Genomic DNA, 26,435 nt, shown 5'->3' on the forward strand with positions numbered 1-26,435 from the left:
ACAAAATGAAATGTCGTGAACTCAAAATGATTCGACAAAGTTGACCGTTTTGAATATCTGATGACGGAAAAAACAAAAATACTTTTTCAGTTTTCGTGTAGAAACAAAGGCAAGCTGCACAAATATATGACGTCATTTTAAACCATTTACAATTGAGTTTTTATTCTGACCGACGTGAAATTATATGCAGGTCTAACGCCCGAACGCAATTATTGGCCTAGTTTAACATTGTTGTAATGGACAATAATTTGCGTCATTTTTTGAGATTTCCATTACAGCAATGAGCCCATAATGAATTGGGTTATCAGACCTGCAAATAAATGCACGTCGATTAATTCAGCATGTAATAATACAATAATAATAATAATAATAATAATAATAATAATAATAATAATAATAATAATAATAATAATAATAATAACAATAATAATAATAACAATAATAACAATAATAATAATAATGATAATAATAATAATAATGATAATAATAATAATAATAATAATAATAATAATAATAATAATAATAATAATAATAATAATAATAATAATAATAATAATAATACCGATCACCTGGATATCACTTTAGCATCAATTTTTATATCTCACACTAATTCAATACACTTATGTTATTATTGTGGTTTGCGTAATAGCATGGTTCAAATTAAATTTCAGGTTGAAAATGTCCGTATCATCATCATCTTTAATATCACCGTCATGAACATCGTCTCCCAATCACCAACAATACCATGATCAACGTCACTTAACCCATTAAATCATGGCATTGACAATGTACTAAATCTTGTACTAACCACTTACAATCATTTAATGGCAAAGCGCAGTACTGAGGTGGTTTGGTCAAAATGTTTCATTTGTGAAGAAATAACAAATGAAAAATTAATATGCCCAGCTCTGCCAAAGCGGAAAGATTGTGGACAATGGTAAGTGACTTTTGTAGCGTAGCGTTCTATCATCTATGGTGTTAAGACTTTTAACAGATTAGCAAATGATAATGACAAGCTAGATTTGTTGGTTGGAGACCGCTCTGAGGATATAGTGGAGGTACTGAAGCAAAATGGTGCCAAATGGCACAAATCATGCCGCTCTCGATATACGGCCATAAAAAAATCAGAAGAATCGCCGTGAAATATGCGAAATCACGAAAAAACTTGTCAAAATATCCTGATCTAGAAAATCTCTCATCATCCCACTGTCCAAGGAGGCAGAGTAGGCTATGCGTTTTCCCTCAGTTGACTTTATCACAAGAACAGGACAAATTGTTTGTTTTGCAACAATAAGATGAAACTTCCCTCCATAAGATAATGACCAAAGAGATGAACGAATTTATCCGCGTGGCTGCAGAAATTATAAACGATGTCCAGATTCTCTCCATGTTCTCAAATGGTGATTGGATTGCGCAGGAAGCTCATTATCATAAGATTTGTCATGTTCGTTTTATGAACATGAAAAGAACTGCTGAATATTACTAAAACAAAGTGGTCAATCTACAATCATCAATTCTAGTTTTGCTTTTGCTGAAATTCTTCTTCTTCTTCTTCTTCTTCTTCTTCTTCTTCTTCTTCTTCTTCTTCTTCTTCTTCTTCTTCTTCTTCTTCCTCCTCCTCCTCCTCCTCCTCCTCCTCCTACTCCTCTTCCTCTTCAAGCTGAAACTTCCTCGTGGAAGCAGAATTCACAATTGTTTTACTGGGAGTTATCCAAATTGTTTCACAGTCTTATAGTTGAGGGCAGAAACGAGTGAAGATGGTAATCCACTCGAGATTGTGGCAACATAAATTTGTCAGGTTTCCTCTTGTTCGGTTGGAGGCCCTGACTGTAATGTCACGTGACCTGATTTTTCTGACATTTGTAAAATACATACTTGGTTTATTCTTCTCCCTCCTTTCTTTCAATGGTTCCAAATGGGGTGCCGTATATGACTTTGATTTGGAGATAAAGATAAAGGGAGTAAATCTGACTCATGAATGAACAACACGCAAAACGAACGACGTTTCGGCCCTTGGCCTTTTTCAAGTAAACACAGAATACATTACTATATATATTATATTATATAATATATATATATATATATATATATATATATATATATATATATATATATTTTTTTTTTTTTTTTTTTTTTTCAAGAATAAGGTAGGGGGATGGGTGAGGGGGGTATTGAAGAATACTAGACAGCAATAGTGCTGTTAGTGGTCCCCTACCTCAATGTCCCAATGAAGAATTTCTGAATCTCCCTTCTGCTTTATTGCTCTGTACAAAAGGCTGTCACCCGCAAATAGTCTCAGTTGAGTTCCTGGCGACAATCTTTCAGGCACTCACTGATGTAGATACGGAACAAGAGGGGACCCGGTACGGTACCTAGGGGGACACCTATAGTACTGGAGCTGACTCTGACATTGCACTTTCCGTTGTTTACTGTTAGTGAGAAAATCCATTATCCAGTCGTGTGTGTTACTCATGATTCCATATCTCCGCAATTTAATAGCCAGAGTATGGTGATGGACTTTATCAAAAGCTTTACTAAAGTCTAATAAGATAGCATCTGTTTGGAGTTGTTGATTCATGTTTTCTGCTAGGTTGTTGTAATTTGTTAGTCATTGTGTTTCACAAACTCGCTCCTTTCTGAAGCCATGCTGTATATAAAACATTCAAGTACAGAACAGAGCAAAGAAAGAGTTCATAGATTGTCAGAATTAATCAAGATGTATAGCAAAGAATGCTGTGAAAGAGGTTGCACCCAGTCGTATGTTCACCCAACCAGGTTCAGAGACAGACCTCTGCCGGTACTACCAGGCCTCGACTGCTATACCTTAGGAAAGGAAAATATTTTTAGCCTTCAAAAAGACAACATATGGTTTGCTTGAATGCACTCACAAGTGAAAAGCTAACAACGATGTATTGGCTTTAACTTGCGCGGTTAAAATAATTCAAAGAGATCAGGATAAACTAGAAAATGCTGTTGCTGAATTCTCTCAAGTCTCCCGAGAAAAATCGGTTCCACAGTCATTTGTCTAATAAAGATGATTGGATCCTCATCGGCTAAAAATGTTAATATAAGTCACCAAGAAAGTCTTTCATGATCGAATTGATAGTTACCCATCATCATCATCATCATCATCATCATCATCATCATCATCATCATCATCATCATCATCATCATCACTACCATGATCACCACCACCACCACTCCTCATCATCATTACTACCATATCAATACTACTATCTTCACAATCACATCATCGTCATTATCAATTATCATGATCATCACTACCACTACCACCACCACCACCAAGACCTCATCATCATCATCATCATCATCATCATCATCATCATCATCATCATCATCATCATCATCATCCTGATCATCATCGTCATCATCATCATCATCATCATCGTCATCATCATCATCATCATCATCATCATCATCATCATCATCATCATCATCATCATCATCATCATCATCATCGTCGTCGTCATCATCATCATCAACATCATCATCACCAATACCATGATCACCACCAACACCACCACCTCATCATCATCATCATCACCACCATCATCACTACCATTATCACCACAATCAACTCATCATGATCATCATTATAACCAACATCATCACCACCAGTATCTTCATCGTCATCATGATGAAGACCAACTCACCAATAAAACTAACACCAGTACCCCCCCCCCCCCCCTTCCAGTCCTTACAATAAAGCTCTACTACCTCCTGATACGGTCCTATATTACAAAAAGTCACATTTTTAACAATGATAATTATTTAAGTAAAAAAATCAACCGCTTACACAGGCTAAATTGTTTTGGTTTTTTTTTAAAGCACCGAATTGTCAACAAATAATGATTGGATTACGCTCTTTTGTTTTAATATAGCTATTTTATAGGCGGATTTGCATCTCCCTAGTTTACACTGTCTCAATGTGGTTTTATATCAACAGCGATTAATAGAGGCCTCAAATTACTTTGTGCCAAATTTGGTGCTTTCATCACTAATTTGCACAATTATTCTCTCCATCAATCCTACAGTGAAAAACTGTGTTCCATCACATGCCCTTACAGAGAGAACGTCATCATGGTTTTGCGCATGCATCTCTCGTCCTCGCTTCCGGTGAAGTGTCTCATGCCGCTTCCAAGATAGCCCATCGCCATTTTAAATTCTCCAGTAACGACAAACGACGAATACAACACGTTGTTTCAACTAACAATATTATACATTTCTAAACTATCTTCATCATTATATAAATTAGCAATAGTGGTTTTTTATTATATTAAATTCTATTTTCGACCCTTGTTGTCTACGACCATACTACGTTGAAAATACCGGTTCTCGTCCGATCACCGAAGTCAAGCAACGTCAGGCGTGGTTAGTACTTATATGGGTGACCGCTTGGGAACCCCACGTGTTGTAGACAACTTTTTTTAAAGGTTTTTTTTTTTTAAATTTATCTGCAATTTTATCACATTATTATTATTATTATTATTATTATTATTATTATTATTATTATTATTATTATTATTATTATTATTATTATTATTATTATTATTATTATTATTATTATTATTATTATTATTATTGGCCAGCCAAGGAGCGTGTTGTTAACACGCGCTAACAAATCACTAGGCAAGTGCGGTGTGTGCCACGTGAACGGCGAGTTGTCCCTTCTAGTAGTAGCTCCTCTTTCTAGGCTACTACTACTACTACTACTACTACTACTACTACTACTACTACTACTACTACTACTACTACTACTAAAAAATATAAAATTAAATAAAAATTTAAAAAAACAAAAAAACAAATACAATTTTTTTTAATGTGATAAAATTGTAAAATAGATAAATTTAAAAAAATAAAACTTTGAAAAAAAAGAAGTTGTCTACAACACGTGGGGTTCCCAAGCGGTCACCCATCTAAGTACTAACCACGCCTGACGTTGCTTGACTTCGGTGATCGGAGGAGAACGGGTATTTTCAACGTAGTATGTTCGTAGACAAGTGTCGAAAATAGAATTTAATATAATAAAAAACCACTATTGCTAATTTATATAATGATGAAGATAGTTTAGAATTGTATAATATTGTTAGTTGAAATAGCGTGTTGTATTCGTCTGTTGCACAATTATTTGTCGTTGCTGGAGACTTTAAAATGGCGATGGGCTATCTTGAAAGCGGCATGACACACTTCACCGGAAGCGAGGACGAGTGACGCATGCGCAAAGCCAGGATGACGTTCTCTCTGTAAGGGCATGGTGTTCCATCAAGACTTGATCAAGGCGGCTGTCGGCTGTCAGATGGCCCTGTACATAGCCAAATCGGATAAAATTGACAAAACTGAGAATCATGAATCTAGCAATTAGGATGTGTAATTTCATGTTTTTAATTTGAAAAATAGATAATTCTTTTTATTAGAATAATTAGTCGGTTCTTAGTTTATCAATACCAATGAGTTTTTTAAGGGTATCAAACTGTTAGGAGAGCACTACATAAAAGCGGTTTATTTTTTTAGTGTTTGGTCACATGAGTTTCTTTTCAAGGGTCATCTGGCAACTCAGTCGAAGTTATCGGCTTTCACTTTCAACATGTCAGTGACAGAACTAGACTTATCTAATATAAATAAACTAGCTTGAAGTTTCTGCTTTTCGCATTTCAAATTAATGATCATTTATCATCAAGGAGGTGAATTGTTTGAAGGACAGGGCATTTTACTGTGGCTTGGACTTGTAACATCTAACTCTCTCTAGGCTCTAGGCCTGTCGCCTGCAACTGTGACTGTGACTGTGAGGCGACCAAACATATTCATATTCAATTCATGAATTCATAGGAGGGCGCTTAGACTTAGGGACCTTTTCAAAACGGGATACCTTCCTAAAGCTCCTCGTGCTAGCATCTCTTTCAATTTGTATTTTCACCGTGGATTTTCTGTTATGAGTTATGAGTGAGTTTATTCAATTCGAAGTGCTTATATTGAATTTAATGTAAGTGTAAGAGTAAGAGTAAAATGGTTTAAGCAAAGTATTCAACTTTGCCAATTCATCTTTCGCTGTGATTATCCCCAGACACATATTTGAAATTCCGCTCTTTTAAACAATTATCCACATTCCAGAATATGGAATGTTTCCAAATGCACATAGAAATAAGGAAAGTTAATAAAATATCTATAAAAACATAAAATTAACCAACATTAAATCAGTTGTACACAATATGCGTCGACTTCGAAGTGGGTGTCATGGCCGAATGGTTTAGTCGTCTGCTCTTGGAAGTTTTACCAGAATCGACGTTGTGGGTTCGAATCCTGGTTCTGCCACTTTTTTTTTTTTTTTTTTTTTTAATTCCGTCTTCTTTTTACAGAACGTTGCAAGGGATAAATGTCCCATCCATCCTCCTCCCCACCTCTTTTTTTTCTTTTTTCTGTGCAAGTCTATTCTTTTCTCCTTTTTGTTTGGCCTTTTGTTCCGTTTCTGAGCATGAATTTCTTAAAATTTGTTTTTATTTTATTTTTAATTATTGTTTGTTTTTCTCTCCTCTATCTGACCAATTGGTCGCTCTCTGAATATTTCTGTTAGTTTGCTTTTTAATTATTTATTCTTTTTAGTTTTAGACACTTTTTGAGATTGGAGTGGGGACGAATATGACAATTTGCTAGAAACTAGAAATGAACTAAGAGAGAGAGAGAGAGTTTAAAAAAAAAAAAGGTGGGGGGAGGATGGATGGGACATTTTTCACTTGCAACGTTCTGTAAAAAGAAGACGGAATTTTTAAATTTTTTTTTTAAGTGGCGGAACCAGGATTCGAACCCACAGCATCGATTCTGGTAAAACTTCCAGGGCAGACGACTAAACCATTCGGCCATGACACCCACTTCGAAGTCGCCGCATATTGTGTATATGTAGTAACAACTGATTTAATGTTGGTTAATTTTATGTTTTTATAGATATTTTATTAACTTTCCTTATTTCTATGTGCAATCGGACACATTCCATGTTCTGGAATGCGAATAATTATTTAAAAGAGAGGAGTTTCAAATACATGTCTGGGGATAATGACAGCCTTCATCTTTCAAGGGTTTAGTCTGTGTGGTAGCACTGTGGATTGTTGGCAAATCTTTCCAGAATCTGTCCAACTCAGCTTATACTTATACTTATATTCATTCAGTGGGGCCACCGTGGAACTCTATATAGTCATTATAGTCACTATTCGCAATAGTAGAAGTAGAAGCGCTCTCCCGTCTCTGAAAATTAGTTTTTGTCCCCTCACTGAACACAACACTATTTTCAAAATGGCATGTCGTCGAATGGCTTGAAGTTGAATGAGTGTTTTAGTTTGAGAAGGAAAGAATAGGGGGGATTATTGAAATGGAGTTCTTCTGAAAGCTCCTACATCCCCAGTATTCTTTGTTTTTTTATAATGTTCTAGTAGGGGGTTTAGGAGTGGGAAGACTTTATTTTTTTTAAAGTTAACCCCCTGCTAGAACATTAGAAAAAAAACAAAGAATACTGGGGATGTAGGCTGTATGAGCTTTCAGAAGGCCTCCCGATTGAAACATTTTGTGTGACTGAGAATTGAGATTTTTAACATTTCAACTTTTCCATGACAAGATGGTGTTATTTTTTTTTGGGGGGGGGGGGGGGGGGGGGGGAGTGGGGGTTGTTACCCCAATCCAATCCATGAAAATTTCCCCGTCCCCACCTCTCCGACTTGATCATTCTGATCATTCGTTCACATCTTGAAAGCTATCAGCTTATCTGTCAGAGGATAGTTCGGTCCCTGTTTATTGTATTATTGACAGTTAAATATATTATATAAAGTTCCAGGAATCCACATCGTTATCAAAACTATAGCACCCACCACCACCTTTACATCATCTTCGTCATCATCGCGAACACTGCCACTACTACAACCACAACCATCACATCATCATTACTACCACTACCACGCAACCGCCACCACCATTACATCATAATATTAATATATATATATATATATATATATATATATATATATATATATATATATATATATATATATATATATATATATATATATATATATATATATATATATATATAATATGTGTCAGTTGCACATTAGCTAAAAAAAACCACGCAACCGCCACCACCATTACATCATATATATATATATATATATATATATATATATATATAATATGTGTCAGTTACACATTAGCTAAAAAAACAAGGCATATCGGTGTGTTCCTTTTTATAGCTTTAATAATGATATAATAATAATAAATGTATATTTATATAGCACTTATGCCGAAGCTTCGAAGCGCTTCACATTGACCATCAGTAAAAAACATTACATACTGCAGATTCAGACATACGAACAAAAGCTCACACGCATCCATTTCCACACACACATCCATATACACACTGTACATAAATATGTTACTCACACTTTACATAATATATATATATTATACACACAAACATATCATATACATGTACTCTAAATATACATACATGCATATAACATATGTACACATTCATATACACACACACTTAACTAAATGTATACACGAGTGCACACGCATGCGCACACGTATGTGCTTTGCAATAATTCCTGGTATAATCTAATTTAAATACTTCCCAAAGAGATAGGTCTTCAGTTTTTTGGTTTTTTTTATTTATCAACGCTTTACTGATTCTATTTATGCAATAACCAAAATACTGGAGTGAAAGGGAGTGCTATATTAAATGTTGCTCTATTATCAGAGCGATATCTAGACTAGTATTACATTAGGTGTACTATTAGAACAATATCTAGTCTCTTTCTTTTGTGTTTATCACCATGCAGATTGCCTTATGGGTATTTCATCGGACTAGAGGCAAAGACAGTTTCATTGAGTTGGTCATCAGACTACTTTTTTTTTCTTCTGAGGAGGAGGGGCTGAGAGTGAGATAAACGAGCTACTGCAGTGGTGTGCACAATGTGGGACAAGCAAGAAGAGACTTTGAGTGCAATCAGGAATGAATTATACATGCCTTCATTTCATTATGGCATGAAAGTAATGACCACAGTCTAGACCCTCGCATATTTTTTTATTTCTGCATTCAACATTGAAGTTGCAATGTGATGTGAGGACAAAAAAAAAAACGTTGACATTCCAGTTTTACTTTTTCATTGGTTTGGCATTGTCCTAGATTTGGTAATAAATTTGTTGTTGATATTTTTTGCAAGGATAAAGCCTGTAGTTTGCTCTATATTGCATAAAAAAAGCAAATTTATGACATAGCTCATAAGTTACTTTTTCAGATTGATAGGGTTTGTCACTTAAATTGTAGCCATTATTGGACAAATCTTTTATCATGCTAGTATGTAAAATACTGCTTTCCAGTTCCAACAAAGGTAGGCTTCTTAATTTTTAAAACGCTTTTTATTTCATAAAGACAAGGGTTCCAGTCCAATGCATCCTTGAGGCTATATATATATATATATATATATATATATATATATATATATTTTACTTTACATATTTTTACATGTGGAAAAATAAGTCTATTGATAAAATGCTCCTGTCCAAGCCAAGCCTCAAGCTCTCCTCACCTTGGATTTCTATCACATTATGTCGTGGCCACAATGGTGGCGGATTCAGGATTCTCACTCTCACCCTCCTCATCCTCTTGATGACGTCCTGCTTCATGGTATTGACACAGCCCAATAGCAGCTTGTTCTTCTCCTACACCAGCTGGCGGAACGTCAGTGTGTACCATATCATCAAGATGCACCTGTCAGGCCGTCCTACTCATGTTACTCCACTCTATGAATGTAAAAGGATTGTGCAGCCATCGATGGACATTTCCCACATGAATTTGGAGTTGGTGAGAACAATTATAACTTTTTGCAATGGCAGACACATGATTATAGTTTCTTTCACAAATTATTTATATATATGTATATATGTATGTATGTAGGCATGCATATACGATGATATGCTGGTTTGTATGTATGTTTGCATGTATGTATGTGTGTATGGATGTACGCTCATTTCTTTTGTATACATGTGTAGAAACAATGTGCAAGCGTGTATGGCTGTGTCTGTATTTGTAAAGGGTAGCCCTATTCGTCCTTAAGGTCGAATAGCTTCAACCGTGGTTGCCGTACGTACGGACAAATCGTGTTGCTTGCACTATTCATCCTTCACACTAAAGCTGGGCAATATTCCGTTTTTGCTTTTACTGAGCTGGATTCGAATCCACGTAATTACATGATATATCCGTATCGTCTTAAATGTTTCACAAACCCCACCTCCTCTGTTTGTGAGTCAAATAATCAGTTATGTGTGTTTTTTTTTGAGGTGTGTGTGTGTGTGTGTGTTAATTTCGTGGGGTTTTTTTGTTTGTTTTTTTCTTCTGGGATATGATTTTTATTCCAGAATGGTGATTGATTTCTTATAAGGAACAATTGTCGTGTTCTCCTATTGGTAAGTTTCCAATTCAAATACCTGCTCGAGAGTTTGGGTTGGCTAGGCACAGAGGAAGATTCGGCAGGTTTTCTTTGTTTTGGTTTCTTTTTTTTTTTTTTTTTTTTTTTTTTGGAGGGGGGGGGGGGGGGGGTTGTTGTTGTTTTGTTTTGTTTGCTGTTGTTTTTTTGTTGTTTTTTTTTTGGGGGGGGGGGGGGGTTATTGTTCTTTTTTATTTGTTTTCTCTTGTGGTATTTTTTTTTTTTTTTTTGTTGGTATTTCTGCTTTGTTTGATTGTGTGTGTGTGTGTGTGTGTGTGTGTGTTCTATTGTGTGTCTACGTGTGTTTTGCCTTTTTTACATTTTTTTTTCAATCTATAATAGTGGGTAAGCACTCAGTAACTATTTGTTTTAAATGACTAGTATTCAATTTGTCAAAATATTATATTAGTCATAATAGTATAAGCAGCGCAAGAAAAAAAAACAACACCAAATTTCTGTATCTGTTAAGAAGCAGTTTTATTAAAAAAATGTTATAATCTTGATAATTCAGTGAGTGCCATCAATAATAGCTTGAATTTAGCCAAAATTTTTGAACGATGTCGGTACCTGTCCTTTAACTTCAGAAAATTTTGTTATAAGTTGTACAGTCTTGAGTAGACTAGCTGTATGACATAATGATAGATTTAATTCATGGCGAATTCAATGCGTTTTCAAATTGGCAGTAAACGAGGTAATTGTATAGACGGGATGGAATTTGGCGGCTTTACAACACGCAAATTAATTCCAAAGCCGAAAGCACAACCCCTGCATTTAAACTTATCTCCATAGACGATGTCAATATATTAAAGATTAATAAAGGACACTAATACTAATACCAAGTCCTCAATATTTTCAGTACTTCATTCGTTAGCTAATACTATTAAGTATTTGGTATCCACTTTTGCCCTGACGAGAAGTTAGAATGTCAACGGGCTGGGATTTAAAATGTCAACGGGTTGAAACTGGGTGAAATAGAATGATACAGAACATAAAAGCCCAGTTCGGCCTAAGAACAATAACTTGCCTATGTTCTTAAACTCAGAACAAGGGGTAATGTTGTCAGGGGGTTGGGGTTGTTGTTTTGATCTGGGTATGGTCTGATAAAGTTACGATTACTGGCCAAAAACAAATTCCTAACTTTAGTTTAAAATTAAAAAATAGAAAGACGGAAATATATACATAATAAGATTGATATATTTAAAACAATGGTTACAAGAAAAATAAATCCACGATTTTTCTCAATAATTCTGTACTCAAACAGCTTTGTATGCAAATGCTGTATTCCAGATGTGTAATTTGGCTTATCGCCACTCAAGGTGGTATTTCAATAGATAGTATTACAACTAACGTGTCTATGTACGCAGTGATACAGACCTGCCAAGCATTCGACTTATTGTGTTATAGTGGAAAAAAGAATACCGTTTCGAAAGGGATTTGTGCTGCATTGTAGGTTAACAAACACGCAGGTCTGACATCCGAATCAACTTATGGGCCTGGTTTAACATTGTTGTATAATGTATTTTGCGTCATTTTTTAAAAGATTTCTATTACAAGAATGAGCCCATAAGGAAATGGTTATCAGACCTAAAAATAATTGCACGTCGATCCACGTCAATTTTAAAACCATCACCATCACTACCACAAGCGCTTTTACAACATTATCATTACCATCAGAATCGCTACCACCATCAATTGCACAATATCATAAGTATCATCAGCACCACAATCAATATCACCACCACAGCATTATACCAACCATTACCATGGTCATATCTATTATTGCCATCACTAGCAAAATCATAACTATCATGTCCACCACCACTCTAGGAAACAATCATTTTAAATATCAATAACATACCATTTTAAATATCAATAACATACGCGCACACAAAAGCGTCACCATTGCCATCAACTTTATCACTCTAGCTTCTTGATCAGTGACATCACCACTACCATCATTTCATCATCGAAACAAGAATAACATCACTGCTATCATTGTCACAAATACTAACGAGAGTTTTTATATAGCGCAATATCCGCTCGAAGTCTCAAAGCGCTTTACAGGGTGTCACAGGCCAACAGCAACACTTAACATCCTACATGATGTCTGTTAGGCGATATTACATTTTTTCAGACAGAACAACGCAGTTAACGGCCTGGTACTTATTTTAAACCTGAGTACGGTAAGAGTGGACTCAACTATGCGCCGAGTGAGGCTCGAACCCAGGATTTTCCAATCCGATCCGAAAGCGAGTGTCATACCACAAGACCACATAGCGGCACATTCTTCTTCCTTATTTCACATTTTCTTTGTTTCCTCTGTCGGGTTGTCTCTAGCTCCTTCTCTATCAGATCCTCTCTTTCGTGGTCTTCTTCTTCTTCTTCTTTCTCTCTACATCCATGATTCCCACCACCGCCACCGCCTCAAGATCTCTAATCATTACCTTAATTGCCATAGCAAGCTCACTACGAAAACTTTAGGTCTTCCGAATGTATTTTAATTTCTTCGGTGGTTGGCAACTCTAAGTTATACAGGCGGCCAGGAAGTGTGTTTTTTTAAGAGGGGGGGGGGGGGGGGGGGGGGGGGAGTGAGAGGGATTGGTTTTAATTTATGATGTTGCAGTCGCGGGGTGGGATGTTTCTGTGTCGTCCCTTTTTGTTATTTTTTTTTCTTTTCCTTTTTTAAAAACAATAATGGATCAGAGAATGTGAAAGGAGAGGAGTATTTGATACCATATCCAGATGAAACGCGTTTGAGACCACTCAGACATAGAGAAAGATAGACAGATAGATAGATAGATAGAGAGAGAGAGAGAGAAAGGCAGAGTCAGATAGATAGAGAGAGAGAGAGAGAAAGGCAGAGTCAGATAGATAGAGAGAGAGAGAAAGGCAGAGTCAGAGAGAGAGAGAGAGAGAGAGAGAGGGGGGGGGGGGGACAGACAAAGGGAGAAAGAGAGAGGGTGCCAGAATAAAAGAGGAGGATGAGCTATATAAAGAGAAGGAAAAAGACAGGAAATTGGAGAACAAAGGTGGAGGGGGGGAAGCAAGAAAGAAAGAAAGAAGAGAGAGAGAGAGAGAGGAGAGAGACGACGACGACGACGGAATAGAGGAATAGATAGAGAAAGGAGCGAGAGACAACCCGACAATAGGGAACATAAGAGATTTATGGGGGGAAATATGAAAGAGAAAGAAAGAGAGAGGAAGAAGAATGAGAGACAAGGAGAAAAGAAATGTGACAGAAGTCAAGAAAGAAAGAGGGAGGCGGAGGGGGGAATAAAATTGAGAGATAGATAAAGAGAGAGAAGGGTTTTTAAGAAAACAAAAGAGGAAGAAATCAGAGGAGATAGATAGATACATAGAAAGATAGATAGATAAATAGATAGATAGATAGATAGATAGATAGATAGATAGAGAGAGACAGAGAGAGAGAGAGAAAGAGAGAGTGTGAAGAAATGAAAGAGGATGATAGCAAGATAAAGAGAGGAAAATACAAAGGAAGAGACTGATGGAGGGAGAGAAGAAATTAGAGATAAAAGGGGGAAAATATGACAGAGAGGAGAGAGGAGGAGAGAGAGAGAGAGAGAGAGAGAGAGAGAGAGAGAGAGAGAGAGAGACTTAAAGAAAAATAAAGAAGAGAAGAGAGAGAGAGAGAGAGAGGGGTAGGCGAAGGAGGAGCGATGAAGATAGATAGGTATGTATGTATATATATATATATATATATATATATATATATATATATATATATATATATATATATATATATATATATATATATAGACAGAGAGAGAGAGAGAGTGTGTGTGTGTGTGTAAAATATGTATATGGAGGTAGAGAAAATTAGAGAGGAAGACTGAAAGAGAATGAGATAGATAGATAGAGATATGCATGACACTCGCCTTTTGATCGGAAGGTCCTGAGTTCGACCCTCGCTCGGTGCATAGTTGAGAGAGAGAGAGAGAGAGAGAGAAGAATATGTGCGAGAAGAATATGTGAGAAAGAGAAATACAGAGGGAATTAAAGACAGAGCGAGAGCGAGCGAGAGAGAGAGGAGAGAGAGGAGAGAGAGAGAGAGAGAGAGAGAGAGAGAGAGGAGAGAGAGAGAGAGAGAGAGAGAGAGAGAAGAAATGAAAGGATGATAGCGAGATAAAGAGAGGAAAATACAACGGAAGAGATTGATGGAGGGAGAGAAGAAATTAGAGATAAAAGGGGGGAAATATGACAAAGAGAGAGAGAGAGAGAGAAAATAATATGCTTTTTTTCTACTCATACTCATAACGATGCTTACGTTTCAACAGTCGATAAAAAAGTGAAGACGTGAAGGACTGAACACTCCGATTTTGTAATTCCACTTAATTACATAGATAACATGGGCGCACACAAAAAGCCGGGGAAGCAGTGACATATATAGGTCACTGTAATAACAATGCGATTTATGGGAGGGCAATAACCTTGAATTTAATACATATAAAAATACGGTGACAAATATAAACAACAGCCTTTCAGTCAAATGCCCTTTACGTATTTCACGCCTACCTCATTTGCATAAGCACTGAAGGTCGGCTAGACACTTTTTAAGAATACGACCTGAAGGACGAATAAGCACTCCGATTTGTAAATGTGTTGATGTTCATACCATGAACCAAACTGAGCATTGTTTACCTCACATGAATTGCCTTTAATTTGGACAATAAAGATTATTATTATTATTTATGCTCAGGGAAACTTGGATAGAACAATGACATCGGGAATGAGTGTCGGATTTATTACTGTTTTATTCTCTTTAACCAGAAATTTACCATATAACTGAATGTGCTGCTTTAGCAAATTTTTAAAATAAAGAATATTGCTATGTGTATTGATATTCTCTGTGGGAGTCATATATTATACTTAACCCAGGCTTTGTGGACGACTGATAGGCCATTTCTGTACTGTGATGGCTGTTATTAAAACGGCAGTCTAGAGACCCCATGGTCTTGGATAGCTTATACGGTAGAGTCATGATCTCCCCTGCACTGCCAGGCAGAGTTGTTGTACTAGTAAGGTCGCTGTTTCAAGCCCCCATCGCCGCCGCAAAGTTTTTATTCTCTGTTTTCTTCTGGCACTTTCCTACTCTCTTCATTTCTTGGAACAAATTGGTGCAGTTTCCCACTCTCCAGAAGTTTAGCTGAGTATCAATGATAATTTATCATCTTAATTACTCTAAAAGTTAGGGTTATTAAAGTAAAAATGAGGTCTAAAGGTAATCATTCAAAATGTTCCTCCTTTTTCACTTTTTGTCAGCACTGATATATGGTGATACAGTAGTTTGTTTTGAATTCCATGTATTCTTACACAGGATAGTGTCAGAGGCCTCTTATTTGTTTGTTTTTTGTTGCTTTTTTTCGGGGGGGGGGGGGGGGGGGGGGGGAAATCTGGGAAGGTATTGTGTATTTGTTTCTCTCAAGTTTTTAAATCCATTCTTTGCTCTCTGAATATTTTTCTCAATTTGTTTTTTTTTTAATTACTCTTTGAGACTGGCTGAAAAGCCTTTATGACTTGCCAAAGTTGATTTTTAAAAATTCTGTTTTTCCATTATAGTTTATTTGAATCTACTACGGTCTTCATCTCTCTTTATCTAGATGGACTCAAATGTTTAAGATTTATTAGAGTATCCTATATTTTGTTTTATTTCAAATAAATTTGACATGTGTGAATTATGCAATTAATTTTCTATTTTAAGACCAAGATTGGTGATCACACTTTTTTATTTTACTTGAATAGGTCAAGTTTTATGAGGATGTCCCGAGGAAAATGAGTTGTTTAGAACCAGAGGATACCTGGAAAAAAGCTTTTTACCCACTTTTAGACAGACAGACAAAAGTAAGATTTTAAAAAATACTTTTATGGGAGTGAAAGTGTTGCTTATTTAATTTAGCTTACAACATACACATGCTAAAGTAATTTATTCCTTTTTTTTTAAAGCTTCTCAGTATTATATTGAAGACATGGTATGGATTAGCTATTTCTTACTGTTTATTGTGTTCAAAATGGACATAAAGAAATTATTATCTATAAATAGATTTTTTACATATAGTGTGATTCAGTGTCCAGCAAAGATCATGACAATGGTTTGGTGTAGAGGAGAAGAACGTAAAAATGACAGAGGAAAAATGTCCATTCATGGAACTGTATGTAGGTCAAAAGTCATGTGACCAAGACCCACTGCCTCAAACTGATATGGAGTCGAGGATAAACAGATGCTAATAATAATGATTTTATATTCCATAATTTGAGATTTGATTTCATTTTTGGAACTTTTTTTAGGACAATAGACATAGTTTCTTATAATGAATGACAAAAACTAAAATCTCACATATCTGGCAATAAAACCACATATTACTGGTATTTCTTTGAAGTTTAACTGTGATGAGTTGGAGAGTTGACATTGTGCGACTATATTGTCTTTTGGTATGAGCCTCGCCTTCGGATCTGATGGTCCAGGGTTTGAGTTCCATTCTGAGTGGCGTATTGTTGAGTCCATGAAGAAAGGGTCTTTACTTACATTCTCTCACCGTACTCAGGTGTAAATGAATACCTGGCTGTTGTCTGTCGGAGAAAAAAAAAGTAATATCGCCTAATGCTTCCATGTCCCATCCTACATAAGTGTTGCTGTTGGCAAGGAACCCTTCGTAAACTGTTTTGTTGAGCATGTATAATGGATGTTGCGTTATATAAATGATCTTTTTTTTTTTTTTTTAAATAGACAAATTGAAGATTTTTCTAGTTCACAAACCTTTTTTTTTTTTTTGAAAAGATATTTGGCTGATAATAATGTAAACGGCTCAACGAGGATCAGGATCAGTAATTTTGGTGGCAATTTGCTTGCATTGCAGATCTCACTTCTTTTGCTATATGGCGTTCTGCAAGCCGCTCTGACTGAACGCAACATTCCTCACCTGGTGATGCACGGAACTGCGATGGGTGCCTGGAGACATCATGGTCTGACTCCCTGGGACGATGACATGGATCTTGCCATTGACGTCGCTCACTGGGTGGAGATCAGGGAAGTCCTGTCGTGCATCGAGGGATACACCCTGGATGTCGGCTCCAATTCTAAATGGGCTTTCTTTAAAAAGTGAGTTGGTAGAGTTTATTGAAATTTTATTTTGGCAACACGAGATAGTCACAAACTGTTTGGGAACAAAATTGTATTTTCTGTTTTCATCACTTGATTTCTCATTACTTTTTTGCTGTTGTTTTTTTGTTTTTTGTTTGTTGGTGAAATAATACACTTAACGGCCCTTTCGTAGGGATATTAAAATAATATAATATGTGGCTTAAATTCAGACTCTGAGCTCTTAGCAGATATTGATAATTTCCTTATTTTTTTACAATAAACCCCTCTTGTAGTGTATCGCGAAATGAATGAAAACAATTTTTATTTTTTTTAATCTATTTATTTTTTTGTATATATACTTATATTTCACATGATTTTTACATGATGGTGGGCAGGGGGTCACATGCTGTGTCTTCTATCCCCCTATACTTGTTTTCTGAGTTGCTTTCTGTCTTTGACTTGGAATGGGATTACTTGGTTTTGTCATTGCCCTTGCCAGAGTCTTTCGCTGAGAGGGAAACAGTCGAATGATTAGTGTTAGTTTTGGTAGGTGATATTTTTTTTTGTAAATCATCTCTGTCTTATGCATTGTTATTTTTTATTTCTATTTTTTTTATACTGGTTTGTAAAGATTTGAGTGTTTCCTATTGGTGGGATAGGTCTTGTATATGGATGAAACTTTTAGGTGATCTCAAACTAAGTGCACTGATAGTATGTTCTTTGAATCTACATCTGTTCCCTATTTGAACTACTATTCCTCTTTGTCTTACTCTTTCTCTTGTGTTATCAAATGCAAATCTAGAATTTTTTTTAATATCTTATTTTCTTCCTTTTTACGAGCACTGAAATGATCTAAATGTGTGCAAGCGCCATAAAACCCTTAAAAACAAAACAAAACAAAAAACAATGTCAGGGTCAGAGTTTTGGATCATTTTTTTTTCACTCATCCAGTTATTCAACTGCACTCATGACACCTGGTTCAAGACAAGACATTGTATGGTGTTGAGTCATCAATTGGAATGAAAGAGTTTGAAATCAACTTAACCTTGATGCCAAGTAAAAATGGAGTACAAATTTATGACATCCGTGTTGTTTTCAAAAAATCATTTTGTTAATATTTTCTCACAATGACATTGTCTTTCAGCGATGGTCATGTAATCCAGGGATCCAACAAGAGATGGCCTTTCCTTGACCTATTCTTGTACACCCATGACGATGACTATGCCTGGGCTCTCAACTACGTCCATCTCAGGAAATTTGTGTTCAAGAAGGAGGATCTTTTTCCAACTCAACTTGTGCCGTTTGAATGTTTTTTAGTGAGTATTTCTGTAAGCTTCCAACACCAAGCTAGCGTGTCATAAAAGGTGACTAATGGTGTGTGACTCCCCCTTTTTGAGTCAACTGGTCCTCCAGGTTGGGGGTTGTTGAAGGGTTAACACCGTAAAACTCAAACTGTTGCAGAAACACGGACGGACAAATCAAATCCTCATGGGTGCAAGAGTGCTGGCTACAGCCGGCCTACCGGCCGATTGGATTACCGAAAAAAAACGTCGCCGGCTTTTTGCGATTTGGATTTGATTGGTTTTTTTTTTTGATTTAAAAAAATTTTTTTTTTTTTTCATTAGGTCCCAACAATCGTGTCGGGTACGTCCATATGATTAAGCGAAACTTTTGAATCACGATGCTACTGTGACCCGGAAGTGATAGTTATATTATTAAATTTGAACCGGAAGTTGATTAGAGAAGAAATGAAAGTTGACCCAGACAAAAACACAGCGTCCGTGAATCTTGCAGGCTTTTTCAGATTATATGTAGACTTGCAGGCTTTTTGAGGTCCAGTTGCTTGCACCCATGAATCCTTTTTTTCAGCTTGGGTGACTTAGCTCAAGATAGAGAGGGATGGAAACTGTTTGTCTGTGGCCTATACCCAGACCCAGGATGAAAAGGGCAATGATGATGATGGTTTCTGTAAGCTTAACTTAAGGTAGTGTCTCCCAGTTCCTGCAGCGTTAAACGGACAGTGCAATTACTTGTTGCCTTTAGATAGGAGAATAGTTTATTGACAAATCTAAATGACCCAGCTCCTCGATCATACTGGCTGGATAATATTTATTCTCCATCTGGCTGACTTTAGCACAACCTTGACTAAGGTTTATTTGTGTCTAATCCTCCCTCCTCGCAGGGATTTCAAAGTCAGTAGTCAATACCAACTACATGTTATTCTGTACTCAAATTGATTTATAATTATTCTAAATACTTAGGTAAACGTCTTAATTTTATCAAAAACAGTACAATTGCTTGTTACCTTTGGATAGGAGGCTAGTGTCTCATCTTTTCAAAATTCTTACAAATGTAATGTTTTCCTTTTATTTATTTTTTACAAAGAAAAATATACATAATAATGTATAAAATTGTAGAGTTGATTAAAGTACTTGGATTTTAAATTATATTGTGTTAAAGGAGAAGGCTTTAAGGGATTAATGCTATTCGACTTTTAGATTTTATTTCCATTGTGAAAAACCTATGTTTTATTCAAAACATTTTTGGTTCGTTAACACGGTGCATATTCCTTAGTGTACCATTACTCTTAATCGCTTTCAGCTTTTGATGAAATAAGGCAAATTTTGTTCCTGGTGTTGATAGTTCAAGAATTTGAAATATATTTTTTGTCTCATCAGGTCCCAGCTCCTCGTCATCTACGTAAAGTTCTAGAACACCAATACGTGCACCCTGAAGTTTGCACCAGTCACTACATGGACCACAGGAAGGGGACAGCTGACAAAGAAGTCATTACTCGCCCATGTTCACAGCTATCCAATTTGTATAGTATGTATTTCACCAACAATTGAATTTCTGTCATTTGTAATGTAGTAGCATAGGGGTGCATCTGATAGAACAGGATAAGCCTGATTCTAACTCATGCAAGCTCTGATATTATTATAATTGTAAATGTGATGGAATAGGAGCATTGGGTATTGCCAACCCAAATCGGCTGTTTTTTTGCTCTCTTTTTTGTTGTCCCGGTTGAGTGCTTACACTGTACAAGGCTCTCAACCAGGTCTCTCTCATGAAAGGGCAAAAAGACCCTTTAGGTTAATGTCTCAAAATTGAATTTACAAAAAATAGTTCTTCCAGCCCATGGAACCAGAGTCATTTTAGATTTCTCCATTTCATCGAGAGTCATCATTACGACAATTTTCTAATTTTGCCTCTAAGTTAACCAGGAACAAAATGTAAAACACAAAGCAAAGATTTTACTAACAGGAATGGAAAAAAAAGCAATGTGTAGAGAAATTAAACTTTCAGATTATATCTATTTTTCCTGGAGTAGTAATAATAGTCCTTCAGAGCCATTCAGCCTATGGAGCCGGAGTTTATCATGGTTTCTATAGCATGAAACGGACAATAGCAATTGCTTGCTATCCTTTGGATAGGATGCTAGTCTATCGCAAAGTACTTTCCACCAAATTTAACAGACTCCGCTACCCATTTACTGCTAGGTGGACAGAGGGTGGGGGGGTCAGAAAAAATCTTGACTGCTCCCGGAATTGATCACAGTCCCTTGGAGTGGGAAGCGAGTGCTCTACCAACTGAGCTATCGGGACCCTCAAATTTCCTGTGCCAGCACATATTATTAGTAATTGAATCAATGGAAGGCTTTCTATTTTTTCTGGCAAAGCTAGAGCAAATGTTTTTAACCAACAAACATACACATTTGTCAGAGAGAATGTGGTGAAGGTTTATAAGACAATAGTTTGATGTTAACGCATTATGCTGCCATTGTATTTGGTGATTTGATCCTTGTTATAAATCAACAAAACTTTTCATTGTTTATTGTATTTAGTATGGTGTTGGGATGGTGAAGGGTTGTTTTAACATATTTGGTCAGCTTCAAGGACAAGTGGGCTGTTCCACATTATTGACAAGCTTTGACCAATTAACTCGAATTCAATTTTTTAAAATACTTTTTTATACCCACAATATTTGAGGAGAAATAAAGGCTAATTGTGAACAGGCACTCGTCTATTTTAAATACTTTACTTCTGTATTCTGCAAATTAGCATCAAATCTTTTGAGCCATCATGAATCAAAATCGGTCTTGTAACAAAGTCTTTAGGCATGAATCTGCCATCCGGGCGGCCAAATGGTAATTCCCAACATCAAATGACCTCATTATGAGTACCATCACTGTGATAAAATTACCTTGAATTTATGAAAGAGTTGCAAGTTACTCTTATATCAATCTGTAAAAAATTGTTTTATAGTTTTTAGATTTATCAGTAATTCTGTGCTTGTTGGCAGCTATGTATAGAACAAATTTAACTCCCAAACCTTTTTTTTTAAAGAATAGATTCATATTAAACATGAACCACTGACATTGCATGCTGAACGAAACTTGGCTTTGACATTTTTTTAAAAAATGCGTGACTAAATTATGGGATAGCTCACTAGTCTTTAATTCCATCCATTTGTTGTTGGTGATAAAGAATTTTATTTTGGTCACCTTGAGTGGTATTACTCTGTTGTGAATCGTACCGATCTCAAGAATTTGTTGTCAAAAGACAAAACCAGATAGGTCACATAAAATGATTTTGCTCAGAATTATATGCTATACTTATTGAATAGTTGTGTTTTAAAAATTTTTTATTCTCTTTGTTGTGAACTTAATGATATTCTGACAGCAGTCACCATTCCTTTACTGGTCATAATGAGTGTTGTTGATCAGATTTTTCCCTTTATGAAATATTTCATATTTTTGTTCATGACAGATGTCTTCGGTGTGTTTTGTTTGGGTTTTTTTCTCTCCATTTTCTTGTTTGAATCTAGAATATTTGTGACAGTGATTTCATTACCTTACCATTCTTTACCTCTATAGATCTTAGTGTTTGTGATAATACAGTGGTTTTTGTTTAAGAGCTAGTTTGTCTTTCAAAGAGTTTGTTACTTTGGCCACATGTGTTGACAAGAGTTTTGCTACTCACTTTGATAATTTGTTAGACCAGACAGTTTGCCTCCCTGCTTATGGTGACGATGTGTTTGAGATTCTTGCATCAAGAATTAGCCAGTGCTACAGCTCAAGATATTGGTCCGAAAGGGTTTTGTCTATAAATAATCGAGGCTTGTTTGGACATCTATTTGTTTTAATTTCAATGTAATTACATATTTTCAACATGATATTATTCCCACCATTCCACTTTACTATTTTTTTTTAAACTTGAGCTTTTATATAGTGCAATATCCACTAAACATGCTCAAATCGCTTTACAGAGGGTCCCTGACCAACAGCAACACGTAACATGTAGAACGAGACATGACGCCTGTATGGTGTTATTACAACTTTTTTTTCCAACATAGACAAGGCTGTAAAAAGCAAGGTACTCATTTTACACCTGAGTACGGTGAGAGAATGTGAGTAAAGAGCCTTTTCCAAGGACTCAACTATGCGACAAGCGAGGCTCGAACCCAGAACCTTCCGATCCGAAAGCGAGTGTCATACCAAAAGACCCCATAACTGCACAATATCAAATATATACTATCTACTATTATTATACCATATAAATGTACAAGCCAAAACACCTACGTTTACACAATGTCTAGTTTACTTTCAACTCTGTGGCTGCGACAGTAATGGATTGGATGTACATAACTGTGAATAAATTAATAGTTTTTGAAACAAATGGTGTCGCAGAAAATATATCCACTGGCCGCATTATTGGCTTGAATAATAATTTTGAAAGTCAAAGTTAACATCCTTTCCTTTTACCAGCCAATGTTGCCAAAGTTTGTTTTTGTTTTTAATTTTTGTTGTTGTTGTTTCCAGAGAACAGAGTTCTTAGACAAAGACCACTGACAACGATATTAGTTTTCGATACCACCAATGATATTAAATCAAATCCTTTGATATTATCTTCCATATGTCGTCATATTGTTTTGAATGATTTTACTTGAAAACAAATCCCATGTTTTGTGATTTTTTTTATTTTCATTTGTTCAAACAAACATATTTATTTTATCAAAATACGCAATTTGGGTAAACGACAACATACTGTTTTATTCGTTTTGATAAGTTTACATTCCCATGAGATATATCTATATAATCTGATGACACCTTTGACATTAACATCATCAAATGTAGCATTGTAAAGCGTATTGAGCACGGTGGAAATCAGATTAATCTACTACAGTAAACTACCACCAATGCCAATGCTCGATTTATAATTTTTGTTTTTGATTTTATTTTTTTACTATTATTCTGAAAGGGAGTTGAAGTGGACATCCTTTTTCTTTTTCTTTTTTTTTTTTTAGACTTTAACCTGAGAAGGAAGTCTCAGAATAAATAATTTTTTGCATGGTGAGGTCATCTTACATCATCGACACGTGAATTTTAAAAATATTGATTAAAATACCCCCCCCAAAAAAATTTTGTTAGTATGTTGCTGCATTGTCCAAAGTAGTTTAAATTGGTGATTTAGGTTTATGTGGGTTGTTTTGTTGTTGTAAATATTGCTAGTTATATAAGGGAATTTACTTTGTCTTTTTTCTTTTTTTTTAGTTCAGCAGGATAGAAAATAGATATTGGGTGCCTTGTCTGTAGCAGACATGTCTGCATCATAGACATGTGCATTATCATAGTATATTTCATATGCACGGGTGTATAATTCATATTTATTTCACCATTTCCCATTGATATCATCTTTATTACGCTTTACAAAATTTTCAACTGCTTCTATTATTGAGACATTTTCTAGAAATTTATTGACTAGATGTCACAGAACCATATTATGTTGTTTTAAAAAAGTTTTAAAATGTTTTTTCTTAGTTTCTGTCGTCAAATTTATTAAAATAAGAGGGAGTTCCTTATTTTTTTTTTTTACTGTGATACCAGTTAATGATATTATTTTTAATGGTTATTTTTCATGCCTTCACAAAGGTTGTTCACCATATCAGCATTACTGACATTAGTTATAATTACATTGTGAAATATTGATGTATTGGAGAGAGAGAGATAGAGAGAGAGAGAAGGGGGGGGGGGGATAAAACAAAGCTGTATATCTACATTACATTATTTTCAGGCACGAATACTTATATGAATTAAAATATTTCGTATACTCAAATTTCACCATGTTTTATGGTGAATGTGAAGCTCAATATAACCTTGCAGGGTTTTCAAAAACAGTTACTGTTGTGGATATCTAGTCTCTTGACATGATGTATTCGTACAATATTATAGTCATGACATTTAGGTCATCAATATTGTTCTTTGTTGCTTATTCTATAATCTATTGTTTTTAATGTTCCTTATATGGGGAATGATATGGAATTTTAATATTGTGAAAATCATTTACAAATTAGCCACTCCCACGCCTTGTTCTGAAAAAAGTCCGCGAAATTAAAGGGGAGGCAAGAGAAAATCAGCTGATCGTTAAAATAGTAACAGAAAAGTGGAGGTGCTCGGCAATGAATGCAAGAAAGACATTTAAAACGCCGTAAAAATGTTTAAAAATCACTTAATGTTATAATTACCATCCATAACAACCTGTCAAATTCACATATGTAAGATGTCAAGCCAAAATTAATAATAAAATAATAAAGAACACGATTGACCGGTGGTCCGTTGACTACACATGCATACGAGTACCAGAAATATTTTGTAAACAATGTAACACAATATAATGTGTAAGTTTCAAAGCAAATGCAACCACAAATAACATCAAAGAACAATGTGGGACTACTGTTTTAATTTCATAAAACCAAACGTATATTTTCTGCCCCCGATATTGAACGTGTAGTTAGTATGTATCGTACAAACAACATTCGTTTAGACAGGTAGTCGGGATTCTAGCGCCAGTTTTATTTGGGCAACCATGATTGGGATTTCACTCAATGCACTTATTATTATTAATTATTATTATTATTATTATTATTATTATTATTATTATTATTATTATTATTATTATTATTATTATTATTATTATTATTATCATATAATAATAATAATAATAATAATAATAATAAGCAGTTGAAAGGATATAGTCTTTGGTGTATAAGTGCATATGTACAATATTTCTTATAATAAATGCTTCAAAACAAAACAAAACTAAAAAAAAATAAATAAAGAATAAATGAATAAAAATATCTATTTGGGCATTTACTTACATTAATAGTCTTGAAAATCACAATCACAATCCATGAAAATTAAATATCCCAAAATCCGAAGAAGACATGAATTTAATCCAAAATCCAACACAGGAATGTATTTTAATAGGAGACAGATATCCTATTAAAACCATAGCATTACTTGCAAACAACAATACCCCACTCTGTGTTTAACGGGCTTGTGGCTGTCACATTGTAAATTGTGGCCGCATTAGGGTAATCGGTGTCCTAAAGACTGACATACTGACATACAATCAATGAGAACTATAAAGAATCCATTCTAGAATTCAACTACAAACTGAAAAGCATGATAAATATCACTCTCTCAAATAATTTCCTTTGCTCAGGTTCACTCACACTCTCCTTTATTGCAAAACATTGATAAGTGAGATAAAGTTTGTATTTCAATTATAAACTTAATCACATAACCTAAATGATGGAGAATAAAAACAGCTAATTATAAAAATAATTCACAGATCAAATTATCTATTTGAACTCCGCATATTTAGCTTAATTACTCATTGACCATATATTTTTTTAAATGGCATTGTTTCATTTAAACAAGACCATGACGCTTATGCCTGGACCGGGTATTCACAAATTCTGCTTTTGTGTTCCACTTTTCGAATCGAATATATCTCTATCTTATCCGTTTATTTGCAAATTTTCTGCACTTTATAAATAAGACCATAACG

At 35.2% G+C, this 26,435-nt stretch overlaps 1 protein-coding gene and 2 non-coding genes across 3 annotated transcripts; 2 read left to right on the forward strand and 1 right to left on the reverse strand.

Moving 5' to 3' along the window:
• Positions 1–4,322: 4,322 nt before the first annotated feature.
• On the forward strand, positions 4,323–4,441 carry LOC144980389 (5S ribosomal RNA). The gene has a single exon (XR_013646900.1). It is a non-coding gene; the product is annotated as a 5S ribosomal RNA (ribosomal RNA).
• A 459-nt stretch (positions 4,442–4,900) lies between these two features.
• LOC144980391 (5S ribosomal RNA) lies at positions 4,901–5,019 on the reverse strand. Its single transcript, XR_013646902.1, has one exon. It is a non-coding gene; the product is annotated as a 5S ribosomal RNA (ribosomal RNA).
• Positions 5,020–9,507: 4,488 nt separating this feature from the next.
• On the forward strand, positions 9,508–25,183 carry LOC144980115 (uncharacterized). Its single transcript, XM_078927655.1, has 5 exons — positions 9,508–9,865; positions 16,248–16,346; positions 17,360–17,601; positions 18,728–18,899; positions 20,262–25,183. The coding sequence occupies exons 1-5, from the start codon at positions 9,527–9,529 to the stop codon at positions 20,430–20,432; spliced, it is 1,023 nt and encodes a 340-aa protein (XP_078783781.1). The 5' UTR covers positions 9,508–9,526; the 3' UTR covers positions 20,433–25,183.
• The last annotated feature ends 1,252 nt before the right edge of the window (positions 25,184–26,435 follow it).

This window comes from Berghia stephanieae, chromosome 9, assembly GCF_034508935.2.
Source record: "Berghia stephanieae isolate SIO BIC M18660-M18661 chromosome 9, UCSD_Bste_1.3, whole genome shotgun sequence".
NCBI classification, from domain to species: Eukaryota; Metazoa; Mollusca; class Gastropoda; order Nudibranchia; family Aeolidiidae; genus Berghia; species Berghia stephanieae.